Source organism: Leptodactylus fuscus, chromosome 3 (genome assembly GCF_031893055.1).
Source record: "Leptodactylus fuscus isolate aLepFus1 chromosome 3, aLepFus1.hap2, whole genome shotgun sequence".
Classification (NCBI taxonomy): Eukaryota; Metazoa; Chordata; class Amphibia; order Anura; family Leptodactylidae; genus Leptodactylus; species Leptodactylus fuscus.
Window position 1 is genome coordinate 170,555,821 of NC_134267.1, and position 23,377 is coordinate 170,579,197.

A 23,377-nucleotide genomic window follows, 5' to 3' on the forward strand; every position below is an offset into this window, starting at 1 on the left:
TAGTTTGGGAGAAAGGTAGTAAGAAAAGACTACAGCATCAGATTAATGCTGGATTGATTGTAGTCTGCAACCATGGAGACACATATGTCTGCCTAGGAACTGTATTCACAAGCTAGTGGGATATTGCTTTTGGAACAGTATGAAATGGTGGCATATTTTTAGAATGCCTGAAGCACTCTATGTCAAGTGGATTATTGTGTTTCAGTACAACATAAACTCATTATTAGAAACATGGAGGATTTTGTCACTACCTTTGGTGATTAGTTTAAGTAAGTGTATGTTAATAAAGGGGTTTTCCAGGACGTGTATATTGATAACATGTCATTAAGATACATCATTGGTATGTGATTAATGGGGATACCACATCCAGGACCCTAATAGATCAGCAGGTTGAAAGGGCCTCAGCATTTCGGTGACCTCTGATGTGATTACCAATCAAAGCACTATATATAACATAGGAACTGTCCTTGGTATTGAAGCTCAGCCCCATTCATTTGAATAGGTCCGAGCTGTTGCTGTACCATGTGACTAATATGTGACATCATCAGCACTGGGAAGAAACTGCAGTACTTGTGATCTCTATGGCCTTTTGAAATAGCTGATCACCAGGGGTTCTAGGTATTGGACCCCCACTGCGCGCATATTGATGATCTATCCTATGTCCAGAAAACCCCTTTTAAGAGAACCTGTCAGCTTTTCGGATATATCTCACCAAATAAATGTGTTATCTATAAAATAAAAATTCTAGAGCTTCTTTTCTTATACTTCTGTATTTGTATTGTCTCATTTCTGTAAAAAATTATGAATAAATTAATAATTAAGTATTACCATTCTTCTCAAAGTATACTTTCCTACAGAAGTGCCAGAGATATCCTGATTTTCTATTTTCACTGCATGATTTCTTACCACCTGCACGTAGGACTTTTTTCTCTATTTCTTTACAGCCCACACCTGGTGGACCCCATTATATTCAGTAGTCTCTGTATGTAGCAACAGTTTCAGCGGTCCAGCTCTCCATTATTTGGGTCCCCTGTCACGTGGCAAAAAATGATCTTACCCTCACTTATTCATAATATTTTAGAAAGAACAACACATCATAGAGCTTTAAGGAAAGATGTAGCAGAATTGTTATGTCATGGAGGGATACAATTACTTACTAAAACCAATGTCTGAGGAGTACACAGGACCTCTTTAACGTACACATTTTTGTTGACTAGAGTACCTTTTCTAACTCTAATATTGTGCCTCTTTATTCCTAGATACATTTAAAAGCTGTGTAGCAAAACTGTTCTTCAGCTGTCCCATGAAGGCTCATTACTGTCTGTACAGTAAATCCAGTTTTGTACTCATCAGCCGACATCCGCAGATATGGATACATATTATGTTCCTCTTTCAACAGGTGCGTGCAGATTACAATTGTAAGTATAATAAGGAGGCAATTAACTTTTTGCTTGTTCTAAATGATTAAACTGTCACAGATCTACATTTACATAGATGGCATCATTTACATGTACATGTCCTGCGGGACAGGCTAAGGTCCCATGAAGCAAAATGCAGTTCAAAGCTGCTGCGGGAAAAAACATGCGGTTGAAACGCATCCCGTTTTTTTTCCATAGCGTATTTCATTGGGATTTTGCAAAGCTTTCCTCTGCAGACTTTCTGCCCCTATTATACCTATACAGAAAATGTCATCATTTCCAAAGGTATAATTCACATGCTGCGATTTTCAAAAACACAAGTGTTTATGAAAACACAGCTTTTTCGCTGCAAATTTTTTTCTGCAATATGTGGATGGGATGAGCGAAAATCCCATCCACTTCGCAGGTACTGTAAAACACTGCGTTTTTGCAATGTGGGGCTGCAGCCTACGATTCAAATGTTAAACATCTCAGTAAAGTTCTCTTAACACTTTCTTTTATTCCAACACATTCCCCTGAGATGACAAGTTGTGTAATATTCCATTAACAGCAGATTTCACAAATAAACTGCAACTTAATTTATTATTACCACATATAGTGCTGGAAATTCCGATTTAGGAAATCACGATACCTGGAAAGTATTTAAATAGAATAGACTCCTAGGGTTTGTAAGCTTCAGTATAAACAACTCATGTCGATTAGAACTGGCACTGGGACCATGAATCTTCATGTAGCCGCTTCCATTTTCATTTCTTCGGTCATGCTATGCACATAATGGTCAGTGGGACTAGTTCAAAACATTGACCACAGTTGTTAAAAGTGAAAATTACCTTCAGAGATATACAGTAGTACAGCATGTAATATTGAAGCTGTTCTGCTTTTTTCCTGTGATATATCAGTTGTTGGGTTGGAACAAAGCCATACATGATTGTAATAATGTTCTTTGAAGCGTACATCCAATTATAAATAAAACTTTCATAAATGAATAGTGAATCTAAGAAACTTGGTAACATCATATCAACTCTCTCTACAATTAATGGCCTTAACACTAGATCTCTCGCCACCCTGATCACTCACTCTGCACAGTGAAGTAATGATCGTGGTCACAGGGAGTGCAACCGCAACTGGGCCCAGAGGGGTTCGGGGCCCGCAGCCAGCTGGAAAATGGCTGAGACCCCGGACCACCATGACAGTATTGTTAATGGAAAGGGGCCATTAAATGCCAGCCCAGGGGAGGAGTATAAAAAAAAACTTATACTCACCTATCAGCTCTGGGGCTCCTTCCTGCTGTAGATGCTAAGGGGCTAAAGGACCTTTTATGACATCATGTGTGGGCAGAGCTATTCTAGATCGTACAGGACAGTATAGTGTTACACTGGAAGAGGAATCTGCTGGGAAGGTAGGCTGATGGAAGGTAAGGAGCAGAGAAGAGAACATGTGTGAGCAAGATGGGGACATGAGGGTGCAGGCTATGTGTGAGCAAGATGAGGGAATGGAGGAGCAGGCTGTGTGTGAGCAAGAGGGGTGAAATTCAGTGCAGGCTGTGTGTGAGCAAGGGGGGAGAAAGGGGGTGCAGGCTGTGTGTGGGCAAGAGGGGTATATGGGGGTGTAGGCTGTGTGTGAGCGAGAGGGGGAGTGGGGGTTCAGGTTCTGGGGGATTGTGAGAACATAATACTATGCTGGAGGCCAGTGTGAGCATATAATACTGGGCGGGGCCACTTTAAGATAATAATTCTGTGTGGAGGCCACTGTGGAACATATAATATTGTGTGGGGGCCATTATGGAGCATGTAATATTGTTTGGGAGCCACTATAGAGCATGTTATACTGTGTGGGGTCCACTGCAAATCATGTAATCTGCCCCAGTATTGTCTACATTCCGGTGCGCTGCTCACTCATCATATTCTTGATAACTCCAGTTGTAGGTACTAAAGATGTACCCCTTTCTGAGATACCGCTTCAGCGCTTCTAATTGCCACTATCAAGAATTCGCTCTAGCAAGGGAGAGCGACAAATGTTTGCACCCAGGCTCACAAGACTTTAGTTACACCACTGACTCTACAGACTGTATTATGGGGATAATGTCTATCCTTAGGGAGAGACCACCTTCTCAGGTGTGTGGAGACTTATACAGCCATAGTTGCTCCACTGCAAGGGAACATGGGAAGAATATGCAAATCTGCCTCCCAAGATGTAAACAGGGAGACAGTGCCTCTGTTATGCTGCCCTCTATAGCAAGCACCCTGAACAACATGCCCGACTTCCCAGAAGTCTTCACTGCATGATGCGAGGTTATAACCAAATCAATTTGGTTATAACCTCACATCATGCAGTGAAGACTTCTGGGAAGTCGGGCATGTTGTTCAGGGTGCTTGCTATAGAGGGCAGCATAACAGAGGCACTGTCTCCCTGTTTACATCTTGGGAGACAGATTTGCATATTCTTCCCATCTACAGACTGTAATAGTAAGTGTAGGTACTGTCCCATACTCTTCAGTGAGACAGTGCTGCAGTACCTATACTCATTGATACAGTTTGTATAACAAGTGAGCAGGGGTTCTGGGTGTCAAACCCCCACAGATCTAATATTCATGGCTTATCCTAATTATAGACCATCAATTGTAATAAGTGGATAATCCCTATAAAGAAACAGTTTTCTTCTCCAATTATTAGGCTGCTCTCCTTCTTATCTACACTCAGGCTATATGTTTACATAAAAGTCTGTTTCCTTATTCACTTCACTCACGGAACTCTATGGAGAGGGGAGATGGAGGAGGATATTAATTAATTTAATGTCTTATTCTGTGCAGTGGTATACTTTTCTATAAATATAACAGTCTTAAACTCCCTGACTCACAGAGTAGCAGAGTGTAGTAGCTGCAGTTATCTATAGGTCATTCCCAGCAGCCTCTTATCTCTACTTTCCTTTTACATAAAAAGTAACTCAGTTTGACAGAGAATGAAACATATCTCTTTAACCCCTTCTCCCTCTGCGCAGTACTATTGCAGTTGAGGGCCAGGACCAGCCAACGGAGTCAGAAGATACTCCGACTCCGGGGAATTAAACCTTCTGGATGCTGTGATCAATAGCGATCACAGGGTCAAGGTGCAAGATTGCCAGCTCTCTGGCTCCCCCCTCCCACGATTAGATAGCGGGTTTTGAGGGGTTGCCATGCCAAACTTCCCCCACATACATAGTTTAAAATACATACTAACAAAGATGATAAACAATAAAAAGTTAAAAATCCCTCCTTTTATAGTTAAAAATCACATAATGTAAATAAAAATAAATACAAACAATCATGTTAGGTATTCCCAGGTGCATATAAGTCTCCACTATCCAAAAATAGTATTAATTATCCTGTACGGTGAATGGTGTTAAAAAATATATACTGCGTATTTTATTCACTTTGCTTTCCCCAAAAAATAACAATAAAAAGTGATCAAAAAGCCATACATACCAAACATTGATAGGGATAAAAAGTAAAACTTACACTGCAAATAAAGAGCCCTGACATATCTCTTTCAAGAGTACAGTACAAAAATGGACTTTGGATTTTGTAAGGTGTTAAAATGAAAAAACTTGTGGCATCCCTTGTGGTATCCCTGGAATCGTACCAACCCATAGAATACAGATACTTAATTACATAGTAGATGAGGTTAGATGAAGACATCAGTCCATCAAGTCCAATTTATAACCCTACAGTCCCCTACAGTGTTGATCCAGGGGAAGGCAAAAAAAAAAAAAAACCCATGAGGCTCATGCCAATTGCCCTATTTCAGGAGAAAAAATTCCTTCCAGACTCCAATCTGGCAATCAGTATAAAACCCTGGATCAATGTGTCCTTAAAATCTAGAGTCCATAACCCGTAATATTGTTCTGTTTGAGAAAGACATCCAGGCTCTCTTTGAACTTGTTTAATGAATCCGCCATCACATCCTGGGGCAGAGAGTTCCAGAGCCTCACTGTTCTTACTGTAAAGAATCCCCTTCTATGTTTCTGGTGAAACCTTCTCTCCTCCAGATGTAGAGGGTGTCCTCTTGTCACTGTAACTGGCCTAGGAGTAAAAAGTGTCATAGTGAACATTGTAAAAGCAAAGTACGTAACAAAGTCACACAAATAGTTTTTTCTTCAGTTCCACCCCGTTCTGAATTTTTTTCAGCTTCCTGGTACATTGTATGGGATATTAAATGGGACCATCATAAAGTACAATTTGTTCTGCAATCATTAAGCCCTCATACGCGTCTGTGAACAGAAAAATAAAAAAAGTTAAGGGGTTTAGAAGACAAACAGTTAAAAACAAAAATTTAAAAGTGGACAATACAACGAGGATCATTGTTTTTATATATATATATTATAGCAGTTTGCTGAGATTTTGCATACAGGTGTGCTGGTTTTCTGACTTTTCATGCTTCTTATTGGCCTCACTATTACTTTACTCTTACAGGACATCTATAGAATCATCTATAGCAGGGGTGGGCAATTAATTTTCCCATGGGGCCACATAAGAAATTGAAACTATGCTAGAGGGCCGCGCCACGGCAAATTTAGCTCCACCCACTTCTACGTTGACTCCGCCCATTCACAATCATCTTTCCATGTGCCCCCACAAAGTATAATCCTCCTACAGTCACCTATACATTATATGTCCCCACATTATAATGTTCCCTTCCAACTGCCCCACAGTATTAAGTCCCCCTCCTGGTGCCCCAGTGTAAACTGGTGGAAACTAGAGGGGACATGAAGCTGGGACAGCTGGAGGGGGACATTAAACAGTGGGGGTAGTTGGAGGGGGGCAATAAATTGACAGCTGGAATGGGACATGAAACTGGGGGCAACTAGAGGGGGACATTAAAATCGGGAAGCTGGAAGCAGACAATAAACTGTAGGGGTAGCTGGAGGGTGACATTAAACTGGGGGCAACTAGAGGCAGACAGGTCCCCCTACAGCTACCTCCACAATTTAATGCCCTCTCCAGTTGTCCCCAGTTTAATGTCTCCCTCAGTTTAAGTGCCCTCTTCATCTACCCCCAGCTTAATGTCCCCCCCCTCCATTTCTCCCTCAGTTTCATATCCCCCTTTATTTGCCTCATTTCATGCCCCCTCTCCATCTCTCCACCAGTTTCATGTCCCCCCCTCCATCTCCCCCCTCCATCTGCCATCTCTGCCCCCAGATTCATGTCCCCTCCATCTCTGCCCCCAGATTCATGTCCTCTCCGTCTCTGCCCCCAGATTCATGTCCCCTCCATCTTTCCCCTAGTTTCATGTCCTCCCCTCCATCTCCCCCCTCCATCTGCCATCTCTGCCCCAGTATAACATTCCCCTTCCATCTCTGTCCCTAGGTTACTGAGACACACAGACAGACATACACATATAGACACACACACACACACACACACACTCCCCCCCCCTGCATCTCACCTTACATCTCTCAATACCTTATGACACACACCACGTCTCCATCTTCCTGCCGGCACTAAGACACGCCCCTAGACACGCCCCCTAGACATGTCTCCCTAGTCAAGCTGTGCAAGCCGGACTGAATCAGTCAGAGGGCCGGATACGGCCCGGGGGCCGGGCTTTGCCCAGGTCTGATCTATAGAAAAGTTATGTTTATTAGGATTGTATATGAGTATCTGTACAGTGGATCCCCAAAAATTACCCCACCAATAGCCCAATCTATCTTTTTATATAACTCTAAATATATGGCAACAACTGAATGCTCTCCCTCAGTTACATTCTTGTTGCTCAAGAACAAAACACTATTCTAAGATTCTAAGTCCACATTTTAAATCTAACTGTATAAACACTTCATGCACACACTATTAAATTATCTGTAGAACTGATGTTTGTCTCTTTAATTCTTATTTCATAATGTTATCTTACACTCCTGGGTAAGCGCAGTAGTAACATATACACTGACAACACATCATAATGGTAATGGAACTAAATCCTTATCAAAGAACTTGTGCCAGACAAATAGAATATGGTCTTGACTTGGGGAATATCTTGCACTAAGCCATGTTTCTTATTGTAAATTTACCTATCTAAAGGTTGTAGTTATGTGGAGAGACAAAGTTTTTTTTTTTTTTTTTTTTGATGAATTATAGAAGAGGTAAATGATCTGTTTTACCTTACCAGAAAATATATTACATTAAAAATATAGATGATAGTAAAACAATGTACCTTTGAAGGATACTGGAAAATATTACTCTGCTGTTATAAAAATGAATGCCTTTTAAAAGTATTTTTTTTTTCTATAATCCTCTTTTACATTTAAACATAATAATGTGAAATAGCAGAAATATAAACTACTGCGCAGAGAACTTTTTAAGCTAACTATATAGTCTATAAAAAATCTATTTAGTTTATTGTAAATCATCGAGAAGAATGTGTATTTGATACATGGCTTCAGGCAAAAAACAACAATATTGTTTCAAAGTACAGCTTTTCCTGTGGTCCTGCAAAACAGCAACATGTGGCTATAGCTAAACAGAGTCATACACAAACATGCAAAAGTTCGGACACCTTAAGACATTTGTTTTTGAAAGAATTTTGAAATTCTAATAATATATATATTTTAAAAAGTTTAAAGAGGACCTTTCATATCCTTAGGCACCTGTGGACAAACCATGGTGTGTACACTATGTGGGCCCCCGGCCTAAAGCAAACTGGTCAATTCTGAAAAGTGTCTTATTTTTAAGGGATGTACTCACTAAACACACTAATATATGATTTTCCTCCATAGCTATATGATTTTGATGTGAAATAAGTAGGTGTAAGTATTGACTTTCCAACTGGAATAGAGACATGCTATAGGATAAAAAATTAAGACATTTTTTTTTTTAGATCAATTTTTTTCCTAAACTGCAGTACTATGTTATTAATTTATCAAATTTATTTATGCAAACTTCAGTATGTGTATAGGACTAGACTACCAGCTAGAAACAATGTAGAGGTAACTATCATCACAGGATTTTACTAACAAGTTTATTTTTTTAAGCACAAAGCACATGTATTTGCATCTCATCAGCTTGGTGCAGAGAGGACTGATCTAGCAGAGGTGAGAGGCTTAGACAGATCAGTCCTCTCTGCGTCAAGCTGATGAGATGCAAATACATCGAAACAGCTGTCCTTGGCTAAGAAGACTGTATCTGGTATAATCCCTACATCATTGCAAACAAAGGCCTCTGAGAAGGTCGGCATGATGTTAAAGGGAGCGCCCTCTATAGGTTTGTTTGACTGAGACTCTGTCTTCCTAATTACATGATAGAAGATAGACTTGCATATTCTCAGTCAGCGCCCTTTATTGGTGTGCATACTTGAGGCACTGGCATCCTAATTACATCATGGAAGTCAGATTTGCATATTCTTCCCATGCTCCTTTGCACAGTGGAGCGCTCATGGCTTAATAAGACTCCACACACCTAAATGGTGGTTCTCTCCTTATTATGATTACTATGCACTTGAGTATTGAGTATACTATGAGGAGCAGTGTTTGCCCGAAACGTGTCAGTGTTCCTGTGTGTACATGGGTTTTAAATGCCTCAAATAAATGCTCTACTTTTATTGGATCAAAGGTGTGTTGGAAAGTCTTTCTGATATTGTTGGGATATGTATCTGAGTGTGTAAATTCAAGTGTGTAATCTAAAATAAAAAGTGCTGTATGATGTGTATACTCTATATTTACTTATAGGCACAATACACATTTCAGTTTGTGGTGGAATAGAAGGAGAAAAATTACTGCAGCCCTTTACTTCCTCCTTGCTGAGAGTAAGATACAAGAGATAAATAGATAGTTATCGCACAGAGAATTAAATGATCCTGAAGTCTTCTTTTATTTTTCTTTAGCTGCTATGACTCTTAGTATTTTTCTCCTATCTGCTATTCTCAGCTTATGTGTGTCTCCTTCTCTAATATATGACTGTGTATTATCCTGTATCTGTATTACCATGCTGCTGTAACACACTGAAATTTTCCCCAAGTTGGGACTATTAAAGGATTATTAAATAAATATATTCTATTCCTGTTAGATTTTCCTTCATTCTTCCTTCTGTCCTAGGTGATTTTAATGCCTTGGTGCTGATTACACAAACTGCTGTAATTTCTGCATTTAGATAGTGTGCTTTGTGCTTAAAAAAAGAAACTTGTTAGTAAAATCCTGTGATGATAGTTACCTCTACATTGTTTCTAGTTGGTAGTCTAGTCCTATCCACATACTGAAGTTTGCATAAATAAATTTGATAAATTAATACCATAGTACTGCAGTTTAGGAAAAAAATTGATCTAAAAAAAAAGTCTTAATTTTTTATCCTATAGCATATCTCTTTATTCCAGTTGGAAAATCAATACTTACACCTACTTACTTCACATCAAAATCATATAGCTATGGAGGAAAATCATATATTAGTGTGTTTAGTGAGTACATCCCTTAAAAATAAGACACCTTTCAGAATTGACCAGTTTGCTTTAGGCCGGGGGCCCACATAGTGTACACACCATGGTTTGTCCACGGTTGAAATCATGCTAAAAGAAACACAGCATTTTTAGTTACAGCAGTTGTGGTTTTGAAATTGCAGCATGTCAATAATACCTACAGAACCACCGGCGGTTTCCCTATAGGTATAATGGAAATAGAAAGTCCACAAAGGAAACCTCTGCAGACTTTGTGAAAAGCATTGTGGGAAATACAGCGATGCTTTGCTGCTGCACTTTTTCCCACAGTGCTTTTCTGTTGTGGTCCACTATGTGGGGCCTTAAAGATTTCTTTTATCTTCTCTCTTATTTGATTAAAAATGGCTAAAATACGACATTTGTAGTTTTCCTTCATATCTTTACCTTTATAAGAGAGCAGATCCCAAATTTGTCCGCAGTCATTAGCATTAATAACGCCTAAAAAGTTTCCCAATAATTATTGAGTGTCATTCTTAAGATGTAAGTCATCATATTTTTTCAATGGAATACCTTACTCTACATCTACATATATATATATATATATATATATATATATATATATATATATATATATATACATACAGTGGGGCAAAAAAGTATTTAGTCAATCACCAATAGTGCAAGTTCCACCACTTAAAAAGATGAGAGGCGTCTGTAATTTACATCATAGGTAGACCTCAACTATGAGAGACAAAATGAGAAAACAAATCCAGAAAATCACATTGTCTGATTTTGTAAGAATTTATTTGCAAATTATGGTGGAAAATAAGTATTTGGTCAGTAACAAAATTTCATCTCAATACTTTGTTCTATCTCCTTTGTTGGCAATGACAGAGGTCAAACATTTTCTGTAAGTCTTCACAAGGTTGGCACACACTGTTGTTGGTATGTTGGCCCATTCCTCCCTGCAGGTCTCCTCTAGAGCAGTGATGTTTTGGGGCTGTCGCTTGGCAACACGGACTTTCAACTCCCTCCAAAGGTTTTCTATAGGGTTGAGATCTGGAGACTGGCTAGGCCACTCCAGGACCTTGAAATGCTTCTTACAAAGCCACTCCTTCGTTGCCCTGGCGCTGTGCTTTGGATCATTGTCATGTTGAAAGACCCAGCCACGTTTCATCTTCAATGCCCTTGCTGATGGAAGGAGGTTTGCACTCAAAATCTCACGATACATGGCCCCATTCATTCTTTCATGTACCCGGATCAGTCGTCCTGGCCCCTTTGCAGAGAAACAGCCCCAAAGCATGATGTTTCCACCCCCATGCTTTACAGTAGGTATGGTGTTTAATGGATGCAACTCAGTATTCTTTTTCCTCCAAACACGAAAAGTTGTGTTTCTACCAAACAGTTCCAGTTTGGTTTCATCAGACCATAGGACATTCTCCCAATACTCTTCTGGATTATCCAAATGCTGTCTAGCAAACCTCAGACGGGCCCGGACATGTACTGGCTTAAGCAATGGGACACGTCTGGCACTGCAGGATCTGAGTCCCTGGCGGCGTAGTGTGTTACTGATGGTAGGCTTTGTAACATTGGTCCCAGCTCTCTGCAGTTCATTCACTAGGTCCCCCCGCGTGGTTCTGGGATTTTTGCTCACCGTTCTTGTGATCATTTTGACCCCACGGGGTGAGATTTTGCGTGGAGCCCCAGAGCGAGGGAGATTATCAGTGGTCTTGTGTTAGGAGTATTTAGGTTCTTTACTTTCTATTTTTCTTACCTGGGGAGTTTTTGGCTGCGCAGTGTCTGGGGTGGCATCCTGGCGCTGCGGGGTTGTCCTGTCGTGAGTATTGGTGCACACCTTCTGACTTGCACGTGCGCACTGATGGTAGGCAGCTTTATCTCCTGGTTGATTAGTCTGTCCTCCCATTTGCACCTGGGAGGAGTGGTCTCTACTCTGTATATAAACCCATGCCTCCCATGGTTCTGTGCTGAGTGTCGCTTTTACAGAGCTAGGCCTTAGCAGGAGGAGTAGGTGGTGTTCTGGGATAGAGGAAGTTCCGTGGTTGATTTTTGGGAGGTTTGGGTGAACGAGTTGGTTTGTGTGTTTTCCCTTCTGTGTTCACCAATCCTCCCTCTGTGTATAATTGACTGTGTGAGTGAATTGCCTTATCCTTTGATTTCTACTCAGTTTCCCTGTGTTTGTTTCCTAGTGTAAGGTTCCTTCCCATATTGGTTTGGGGGAATCCTTTCCCACATTTTTCCTGTGTGCTGCTTGTGTTGTTAGTCAGCGCACACCCTTGTCAGTCCCTGTCAGTAGCAGCTTCACTTGTTCGTTAGGGGTGACCCCCTTTAGTCTCCAGTCCCTAGAGGTCTTATAGGGCATTCCTTCTCCCACTTCCCTCTAGGCCTACGGTATCAGTGAGAGAGGAGCTGTCGGGGTCAGGCTTAGCCTGAGTACAGCCGACCCACACCCGTGAGGCAGGGACCGGGATAGCTAGTGGGAGTCGTGCAGGGCGAGATTCCCTACTGCTATCCCTTAGCCCCGTTGCAGCTACCTGGACTGACATAACAGTACACTCAGCCGGTAAAAAAAAAAAAAAGGTTCGTTTGCATTTTGACGGACCTGAAACAGTTGTACCAGGCGGTGCAGCAGATTTCCACTGAGATGGAGGGGATCAAGCTACGAATGGATGCCATCCAAGCTTCTGGCGTATCTCAAGTACAGCAGTTGGCTCAACACACAGCCTCTCAGGTGGAGGGCATACAGAGGCAGGTGAGTAGCGCCCCTGTGGGTCGGCCTCTGGAGCCAAAAGTCAGCTTACCTGAACCCTTCCGAGGTAAGAGGTCAGATTTTTTCCGATTTCAAAAGGACTGTCTTTTGTATTTCCGGCTACGGCCGTTTTCCTCCGGTTCTGAGGTACAGAGAGTTGGGATTATTATTACTTTATTGAGAGATGATCCCCTCATCTGGGCACATTCGTTACCAGCCGACTCAGCTTGCTTACTAACTGTAGAGGCGTTTTTCTCCACAATGGGGTTACTGTATGACGACCCAGACAGGGTACGCACGGCTGAGTATAACCTACGACGTTTGGTGCAAGGGGATCACGCTATAGAGAAATATTGCACAGAGTTTCGTAGGTGGGCAGCAGAAGTACACTGGAATGACCCCGCTCTACTTAGTCAGTTTGAGACAGGGCTCTCGGACCAGGTTAAAGACCATCTAGTTTCTCACCCTGTTCCGGGAGATCTAGATGAGGCCATGCAGCTGGCAATTAGAGTTGGATGGCGCCTCCGGGAGCGTGGAGACAAGAGTCCTGGGGGGCTTAGCCCTCCTCAATTCTCTGTTTTTAGAGAGGACCCGGGGGACCAACCCATGCAGATTGGGGCCACTGTGCGAAGTGCAAGACCCAAGAGTGAAGGGTCCCGCATGGTACGCTGTTTTGTGTGTGGAGGGATGGGACATGTAGCAAGGGTATGCCCCTCCAGAGAATGGTTCGCCAAGGAGAGTAATAACCCCAGGTCTATTGAGGGTAAAGGGAGAAAACCTACTAAGGAGGGAGGTGTGCATATTTCCTGTACTCAGACTGCCGGGTTGACCCTTGAAAAATGGGTAAATGGGCAGAAGTGCCGGATTTTGGTTGATTGTGGTTCGGCAGTCAACCTTATTGACTCAGAGTTTTGTGAGCAATTAAGAGTGAGTCCTTTGGTCTTGGAGTCTCAGATACCGGTGTGGGCTATTGATAAGACCCCTCTACAGCAAGCTGTCATCTCCAAACAGGTGGAGGGTTTGGAGTTTATTGTGGGTGGCCACAGGGAAGAGATTGACTTGTTCTTGTTGTCTAAGTTACCAGCACAAGTAGTTTTGGGGTGGCCCTGGCTGAAGCAGCATAACCCTATTATCAACTGGGAGACCGAGTCAGTAGTTTCTTGGGGGCAGGGGTGTAATGGTCGATGTCTGCCCATATCCGTTATGTCTTTGTCTATAGACAATTTGCCTCAAGAAATATGTGAGTTCAGGGAGGTCTTTGAGGAAAGGGCAGCCAAGACATTACCACCACATCGCACCTATGATTGCTCGATTAAATTTATACCTAATGCAGTGTTACCCAAGACACGGTTGTACAATCTCACTATTCTGGAGAGGGAGGCACTCAAAGAGTATATTGAGGGGAGTCTAGAGGTGGGGCATATTCGCCCATCTAAGTCCCCAGTAGCAGTGGGGTTTTTCTTTGTAAAGAAGAAAGATGGAGGGTTGCGCCCTTGTTTGGATTTTAGGGAGATTAACAAAATCACGGTGCGGAATCCCTATCCCATCCCGTTGATCTCGGATCTATTCAGCCAGATTACGGGAGCCCGCTGGTTTAGTAAAATAGATTTACGTGGGGCGTATAACTTGCTGAGAATCAAGAAGGGGGATGAGTGGAAAACAGCGTTTAACACACCCCTAGGACACTTTGAGAATCTTGTGATGCCTTTCGGTCTAACCAATGCGCCTGCGTTTTTTCAGAATTTTATTAATGATGTACTAAGTGCCGTCATAGGGAGGGGGGTTGTGGTCTATCTGGACGATATACTCATTTACACCCCGGATTTGGAGACTCATTGGGAGAGAGTGAGAGAGGTTTTAGATCTCCTGAGGGTTAACCAATTAAGTGCTAAGCTGGAGAAATGTGTGTTCGCGGTCAATAAATTATGTTTCCTTGGCTATATCCTATCGGACAAGGGGTTCGAGATGGACCCTGAGAAGGTCAGGGCAGTCTTGGAGTGGCCGCGACCCGAGAACCTAAAGGCGGTCCAACGGTTCTTGGGGTTCTTCAACTATTATCGCCAGTTTATCAAGGGATTTTCTGAGGTTGTGAAACCTATCTCGGACTTGACTAAGAAGGGGGCTGACTGTGCTAAGTGGTCGCCAGAAGCGCTAGCTGCGTTTGAAGAACTGAAGAAGCGATTCTCGTCCACTCCCATTTTGAGACAGCCGGATGAGAGGTTGGCCTTCCGAGTGGAGGTGGATGCCTCCTCGGTGGGGGTGGGAGCAGTACTTTCTCAGGAGTTCGAGGAGGGTACGCATCCCTGTGCCTTCTTTTCTAAGAAATTCTCTGCCTCTGAACGGAATTATGACATCGGAGATAGGGAACTACTAGCAATAAAACTAGCGTTCGAACATTGGCGTCATTTCCTGGAGGGGGCCAGAAGGCCAGTCCAGGTATTTACTGACCACAAGAATTTGATTTATCTTGGGTCGGCGAAGAGATTAAATGCACGGCAGGCCAGATGGGCTCTATTTTTTGCGCGGTTCCATTTTAACGTGACTTATGTGCCGGGTTCAAAGAATGTTAAGGCTGATGCTTTATCCCGGTATATGTCGACTGAGGAGGAACGAGAGGCGCCTGCCACTATTCTTGGGGATGGAGTGGTGGTAGCAGTATTGGGCGCGAAATTGGAGAAGGCCTTGATCGAAGCGCAACACGCTGCACCTTCCAAGATACCTAGAAACAAGCTTTTTGTCCCAACTACTCTCCGACAAAGTCTCCTGAGGGAGTGTCACGAGTCGGTTCTTGCTGGTCACCCGGGGGTTTCAGAGACCATGAGATTGGTGTCTAGGAATTTTTGGTGGCCAGGGTGGAGTAAGGAGGTCTTGCAGTTTGTTCAAAATTGTTCGGTCTGTGCAAGAGCCAAGGCGTCACATACCCGTCCCCACGGTCTTCTACATCCATTGGAACCTCCTAAGGCACCTTGGACTCATCTGTCTATGGATTTCATCACGGGCCTTCCGGTGTCTAAGGGTTTCACGGTCATTTGGGTAGTCGTTGACCGCTTCACGAAAATGTGCCATTTGATCCCGTTTTCCAGGCTGCCATGTGCCAAGACACTATCTGAGGCGTTTATTAAAGAAATTGTAAGGTTGCATGGTCTTCCTGAGGAGATCGTTTCGGACAGGGGACCGCAATTTGTGGCTAAATTCTGGCGGGCTTTTTGCAGCAGGTTGGGAGTTACACTGTCGTTTTCCTCCGGGTTTCACCCAGAGTCTAACGGACAAACAGAGAGGAAGAATCAGGATGTGGAACAGTTTTTGAGGTGTTTTGTTCGAGAGAACCAGAATAATTGGGCTGCCTTTCTCCCCCTGGCAGAATTTTCCCTAAACAACCATGATTCCAATGCCACAGGTACCACACCTTTTTTTTGCTCCGGTGGTAGACATCCTGTTTTCAGAGTATTTTCTTCCATTTCTTCCCCAGTTCCGGAGGAGGAGCTATTTTCTAAAAAGCTGCAAGGGGTATGGTCCCGTATCCGAGAGAATCTGGTGCGGGCGTCGCACCAGGCTAAGGTCCAGGCGGATCGGAAGAGAGGAGAGTTGCAGTTCTTCCCTGGTGAGATGGTTTGGTTGTCCACCAAGAATATCAGGTTGAAGGTTCCTAGCAAGAAGCTGGGTCCCAGGTTTGTGGGTCCTTTTAAGATCATCAAGATGGTAAATGAAGTGGCGGCGCAGCTGCAACTACCTAAAAGGTGGAAGATAAACCGGGTCTTCCATGTCTCCTTGTTAAAGAAGGCCAAGAGGGGAACGTCTCCAGTTAAGGTTCCACCAGTTTCTGAGTCCGGGGAGTATGAGATATCCCGAGTTCTGGATAGCAAATATGTTCGGGGGAAGCTATGGTATCTGGTGGCATGGAAGGGATACGGTCCTGAGGATAATTCTTGGGTCCGGGAGTCGGATGTGTCAGCTCCCAGACTCGTGGAGAAATTCCACAAGGAGTTCCCGAAGAAGGATGCTCCTAGAGAATCCGGAGTCTTCTCCTTGAGGGGAGGATCCTGTTAGGAGTATTTAGGTTCTTTACTTTCTATTTTTCTTACCTGGGGAGTTTTTGGCTGCGCAGTGTCTGGGGTGGCATCCTGGCGCTGCGGGGTTGTCCTGTCGTGAGTATTGGTGCACACCTTCTGACTTGCACGTGCGCACTGATGGTAGGCAGCTTTATCTCCTGGTTGATTAGTCTGTCCTCCCATTTGCACCTGGGAGGAGTGGTCTCTACTCTGTATTTAAACCCATGCCTCCCATGGTTCTGTGCTGAGTGTCGCTTTTACAGAGCTAGGCCTTAGCAGGAGGAGTAGGTGGTGTTCTGGGATAGAGGAAGTTCCATGGTTGATTTTTGGGAGGTTTGGGTGAACGAGTTGGTTTGTGTGTTTTCCTTTCTGTGTTCACCAATCCTCCCTCTGTGTATAATTGACTGTGTGAGTGAATTGCCTTATCCTTTGATTTCTACTCAGTTTCCCTGTGTTTGTTTCCTAGTGTAAGGTTCCTTCCCATATTGGTTTGGGGGAATCCTTTCCCACATTTTTCCTGTGTGCTGCTTGTGTTGTTAGTCAGCGCACACCCTTGTCAGTCCCTGTCAGTAGCAGCTTCACTTGTTAGTTAGGGGTGACCCCCTTTAGTCTCCAGTCCCTAGAGGTCTTATAGGGCATTCCTTCTCCCACTTCCCTCTAGGCCTACGGTATCAGTGAGAGAGGAGCTGTCGGGGTCAGGCTTAGCCTGAGTACAGCCGACCCACACCCGTGAGGCAGGGACCGGGATAGCTAGTGGGAGTAGTGCAGGGCGAGATTCCCTACTGCTATCCCTTAGCCCCGTTGCAGCTACCTGGACTGACATAACATCTTGTATGTCTTCCATTTTCTAATTATTGCTCCCACAGTTGATTTCTTCAATCCAAGCTGGTTGCCTATTGCAGATTCAGTCTTCCCAGCCTGGTGCAGGGCTACAATTTTGTTTCTGGTGTCCTTTGACAGCTCTTTGGTCTTCACCATAGTGGAGTTTGGAGTCTGACTGTTTGAGGGTGTGCACAGGTGTCTTTTTTATACTGATAACAAGTTTAAACAGGTGCCATTACTACAGGTAATGAGTGGAGGAAAGAGGAGACTCTTAAAGAAGAAGTTACAGGTCTGTGAGAGCCAGAAATCTTGATTGCTTGTAGGTGACCAAATACTTATTTTCCACCATAATTTGCAAAAAAATTCTTACAAAATCAGACAATGTGATTTTCTGGATTTGTTTTCTCATTTTGTCTCTCATAGTTGAGGTCTACCTATGATGTAAATTACAGACGCCTCTCATCTTTTTAAGTGGTGGAACTTGCACTATTGGTGACTGACTAAATACTTTTTTGCCCCACTGTATATATATATATATATATATATATATATATATATATATATATACACTCACACACACACTAAAAATTGGCCAGAAAGAAGAATGGATAACTAATGTGCCAATTATGTAAGTGATTGCGTAGGAATTGTCCTTCTGCTAATTTCTGATACAGAATCAAGTTCTTAAGAAATATTATTTAACCAAAAGCTACTCCAAAACTGTAATTAAAAGTTTGCTTGCCAAGAAAATATCTCAGAAGTTCTTGCATCCAAAGCTGGAGAGAGGTAAACATGTTATGGAAAAGTAGAGCTAAAATTTTTGTAACCGCTTTTAATTGATACAATGGGAAGGTATGTTCTCTTCTTTCATAGGGTTAAACAATTAGATATCTATTTGCCCCAAGCAAATTTTAAAAAATGAGAAATTTTAACATCTTGCCCCCAAAAGTGAGAATTTCTTTTCCATTTGCAATAAAAGGGTAAGCTTTTACTTTTATTATTTATGCTATTATAAATTTATGTTACAAATAAAATGTAGACACATTTGGTGTCAGTGTGTCCCTAATCATCCATATTCTAAGAGTATGTATTATGTATATACTCCAAAATGGTCCTGATATAAACTACACCTCATCCCGCAGAAAGTAAGCCGTCACATAGATCCGTCAGTGGAAAATATACATTGTGAGCCCCAGCATACGGCAATAATGAGGCTAAGGCTCCACATTGCAGATCGCAGCTAAAAAATGTAGCAAACGTAGACCAGGAAAACTCTGTGGACTTTCTGTGAAAAGTGCTGCGGGAAAAACTGCAATGCGTTTCCGGCATGGGTTTTGCCGCAGTGCATTTTATCTGTGGCCTGCTACATGGGTCCTTAGCCTCAATGTCCCCTGCACCAGTGGAGGGGTTACACAATATATGATGAGCCTACGTCTAATCATGAATTAGGCACATCCTAACATCCGTACACCTAGAAGCAAATCCACAGCAACCTCTTGCTGGCATGAATTTGCCTTTATTTATGTAAATTATGATGAATCCAGTATGGATGGTGGTCCCGATCACTAAGGGGGCGTTCACACTACAGTCGGTGTCCGACAGGTAGTGTCGGCTCCTAGTGTCCGCTCAAAATCTGTCACGGACATTAGGAGCGGACACTAGCTGCATGCAGAGTTCTTCTGTCCGCTTGAGAAGTCGGACATCTTCACTTGCGGACAGGGAAGGATGGGCACGGAGTGCAAAAGAACGCACCCGATGCCCATTGAAATGAATGACAGGTGTCACAGACACAGCTAGTGTCCACTCCTAATGTCCGTGACAGATTTTGAGCGGACACTAGGAGCCGACACTACCTGTTGGACACCGACGGTAGTGTGAACGCTCCCTAAGAATGATGTAAGTGGATTGTTTATTTGTGACATTTATATAATTTCATGGTAATAAAGGATATAATCACATGTCCCTGTTATATTGTACAACAGAACCATTTTCAGAAATATATCTTGGATATGTCGAAGATGAGTATCTTTTTTGGTGACTAGAAATGTTTTCTGTCTTCTTGCAGAGCTTGTTGTCCGAGCCATTGTCTACACAGACTACTTCCATGCAAGTGCTTAAAACACTGTGGGAGAAATCCCAACTGAAGGGAACACAAAGCTTCGAAGCCTCCATAACTCAGTCTCTGTTTCCTCACACAAAGGTAATCTCGATTAAATCTGGATATACTAAAGCTATTATAGGGGATAAGTGTCAGATCCCTGGGCGTCAAGAGAATGTGGTGTTGGAAATTATCCAGTGTGCTCTATGTGAATAAAGCGTGACCACTGCTCCACTCTCTTCCATGGGGCTGCCATGTGAATGAAACATGCACGCTACCCCTCTGAACTCCGCTTCTATCCTGTCCTTACTCCTCCCTCAGCATTCTCCCACATTATATGCTGTTCTCAGCTTCATGAACTTTCATGATAAAATGTCCTTGCAGAGGTAAAAGCTGCAGCAGTCCAGGGGCCGCACTCAACTGCTATAGGGGATGTAGCATTAGGGTCAACGATGATGGAGAACAGCATAGAGATGAGCGAACACTAAAATGTTCGAGGTTCGAAATTCGATTCGAACAGCCGCTCAATGTTCGTGTGTTCGAACGGGTTTCGAACCCCATTATAGTCTATGGGGAACAGATACTCGTTAAGGGGGAAACCCAAATCCGTGTCTGGAGGGTCACCAAGTCCACTATGACACCCCAGGAAATGATGCCAACACCTCTGGAATGACACTGGGACAGCAGGGGAAGCATGTCTGGGGGCATCTAACACACCAAAGACCCTCTATTACCCCAACATCACAGCCTAACAACTACACACTTTACACACTCAATACCACCTCTCTGACAGTAGGAAAACACCTTGAAACATGTGTATTTGGCACTTGCAGTGAGGAGAGCTTGTCACCAGCAGTGAATTTGGCCCTTGTAGTAAGTTGAGGTTGGCACCAACATTTGTTTTGAAAATCAGGGTGGATTGAGCCTCTAACCAGCAGAGTTTGGGCAAATTCATGGTGGAGGGAGCCTCTAAAAACCCCAGTTTGGACCAATTCATGGTGGAGGGAGACTCTAAAAACCCCAGTTTGGACCAATTCATGGTGGAGGGAGACTCTAAAAACCCCAGTTTGGACCAATTCATGGTGGAGGGAGCCTCTAAAAACCCCAGTTTGGACCAATTCATGGTGGAGGGAGCCTCTAACCAGCCCAGTTTGGACCAATTAATGGTGGAGGGAGCCTCTAAACAGCCAAGTTTTGGGAAATTCATGGTGGAGGGAGCCTCTAACCAGCCCAGTTTGGACCAATTCATGGTGGAGGGAGCCTCTAAACAGCCCAGTTTGGGCAAATTCATGGTGGAGGGAGCCTCTAACCAGCCCAGTTTGGACCAATTAATGGTGGAGGGAGCCTCTAAACAGCCCAGTTTGGACCAATTAATGGTGGAGGGAGCCTCTAACCAGCCCAGTTTGGACCAATTAATGGTGGAGGGAGCCTCTAACCAGCCCAGTTTGGACCAATTAATGGTGGAGGGAGCCTCTAACCAGCCCAGTTTGGACCAATTAATGGTGGAGGGAGCCTCTAAACAGCCAAGTTTTGGGAAATTCATGGTGGAGGGAGCCTCTAACCAGCCCAGTTTGGACCAATTCATGGTGGAGGGAGCCTCTAAACAGCCCAGTTTGGGCAAATTCATGGTGGAGGGAGCCTCTAAAAAACCCAGTTTGGACCAATTCATGGTGGAGGGAGCCTCTAATTAGCCCAGTTTGGACCAATTAATTGTGGAGGGAGCCTCTAACCAGCCCAGTTTGGACCAATTAATGGTGGAGGGAGCCTCTAACCACCCCAGTTTGGGCAAATTCATGGTGGAGGGAGCCTCTAACCAGCCCAGTTTGGACCAATTAATGGTGGAGGGAGCCTCTAAACAGCCAAGTTTTGGGAAATTCATGGTGGAGGGAGCCTCTAACCAGCCCAGTTTGGGCAAATTCATGGTGGAGGGAGCCTCTAACCAGCCCAGTTTGGACCAATTCATGGTGGAGGGAGCCTCTAACCAGCCCAGTTTGGACCAATTAATGGTGGAGGGAGCCTCTAAACAGCCAAGTTTTGGGAAATTCATGGTGGAGGGAGCCTCTAACCAGCCCAGTTTGGACCAATTCATGGTGGAGGGAGCCTCTAAACAGCCCAGTTTGGGCAAATTCATGGTGGAGGGAGCCTCTAAAAAACCCAGTTTGGACCAATTCATGGTGGAGGGAGCCTCTAATTAGCCCAGTTTGGACCAATTAATTGTGGAGGGAGCCTCTAACCAGCCCAGTTTGGACCAATTAATGGTGGAGGGAGCCTCTAACCACCCCAGTTTGGACCAATTCATGGTGGAGGGAGCCTCTAACCAGCCCAGTTTGGACCAATTAATGGTGGAGGGAGCCTCTAAACAGCCAAGTTTTGGGAAATTCATGGTGGAGGGAGCCTCTAAACAGCCCAGTTTGAACCAATTCATGGTGGAGGGAGCCTCTAAACAGCCCAGTTTGGGCAAATTCATGGTGGAGGGAGCCTCTAACCAGCCCAGTTTGGACCAATTAATGGTGGAGGGAGCCTCTAAACAGCCAAGTTTTGGGAAATTCATGGTGGAGGGAGCCTCTAACCAGCCCAGTTTGGACCAATTCATGGTGGAGGGAGCCTCTAAACAGCCAAGTTTTGGGAAATTCATGGTGGAGGGAGCCTCTAAAAAACCCAGTTTGGACCAATTCATGGTGGAGGGAGCCTCTAATTAGCCCAGTTTGGACCAATTAATTGTGGAGGGAGCCTCTAACCAGCCCAGTTTGGACCAATTAATGGTGGAGGGAGCCTCTAACCACCCCAGTTTGGGCAAATTCATGGTGGAGGGAGCCTCTAACCAGCCCAGTTTGGACCAATTAATGGTGGAGGGAGCCTCTAAACAGCCAAGTTTTGGGAAATTCATGGTGGAGGGAGCCTCTAACCAGCCCAGTTTGGACCAATTCATGGTGGAGGGAGCCTCTAAACAGCCCAGTTTGGGCAAATTCATGGTGGAGGGAGCCTCTAAACAGCCCAGTTTGGGCAAATTCATGGTGGAGGGAGCCTCTAACCAGCCCAGTTTGGACCAATTAATGGTGGAGGGAGCCTCTAAACAGCCAAGTTTTGGGAAATTCATGGTGGAGGGAGCCTCTAACCAGCCCAGTTTGGACCAATTAATGGTGGAGGGAGCCTCTAACCACCCCAGTTTGGACCAATTCATGGTGGAGGGAGCCTCTAACCAGCCCAGTTTGGACCAATTAATGGTGGAGGGAGCCTCTAAACAGCCAAGTTTTGGGAAATTCATGGTGGAGGGAGCCTCTAACCAGCCCAGTTTGGACCAATTCATGGTGGAGGGAGCCTCTAAACAGCCCAGTTTGGGCAAATTCATGGTGGAGGGAGCCTCTAAAAAACCCAGTTTGGACCAATTCATGGTGGAGGGAGCCTCTAATTAGCCCAGTTTGGACCAATTAATTGTGGAGGGAGCCTCTAACCAGCCCAGTTTGGACCAATTAATGGTGGAGGGAGCCTCTAAAAAACCCAGTTTGGACCAATTCATGGTGGAGGGAGCCTCTAATTAGCCCAGTTTGGACCAATTAATTGTGGAGGGAGCCTCTAACCAGCCCAGTTTGGACCAATTAATGGTGGAGGGAGCCTCTAACCACCCCAGTTTGGACCAATTCATGGTGGAGGGAGCCTCTAACCACCCCAGTTTGGACCAATTCATGGTGGAGGGAGCCTCTAAACAGCCCAGTTTGGGCAAATTCATGGTGGAGGGAGCCTCTAACCAGCCCAGTTTGGACCAATTAATGGTGGAGGGAGCCTCTAAACAGCCCAGTTTGGGCAAATTCATGGTGGAGGGAGCCTCTAAC

The 23,377-nt window shown here is 44.0% G+C and overlaps 1 protein-coding gene across 1 annotated transcript in view; it reads left to right on the forward strand.

The window, feature by feature from the left end:
• VEPH1 (ventricular zone expressed PH domain containing 1) overlaps positions 1–23,377 on the forward strand; it is a 261,145-nt gene that overhangs the window by 154,392 nt on the left and 83,376 nt on the right. The window contains exons 10-11 of the mRNA XM_075268752.1: positions 1,260–1,399; positions 19,515–19,649. Of these exons, the coding sequence (XP_075124853.1) occupies positions 1,260–1,399; positions 19,515–19,649 (275 nt within the window). The remainder of the gene's footprint in view (positions 1–1,259; positions 1,400–19,514; positions 19,650–23,377) is intronic.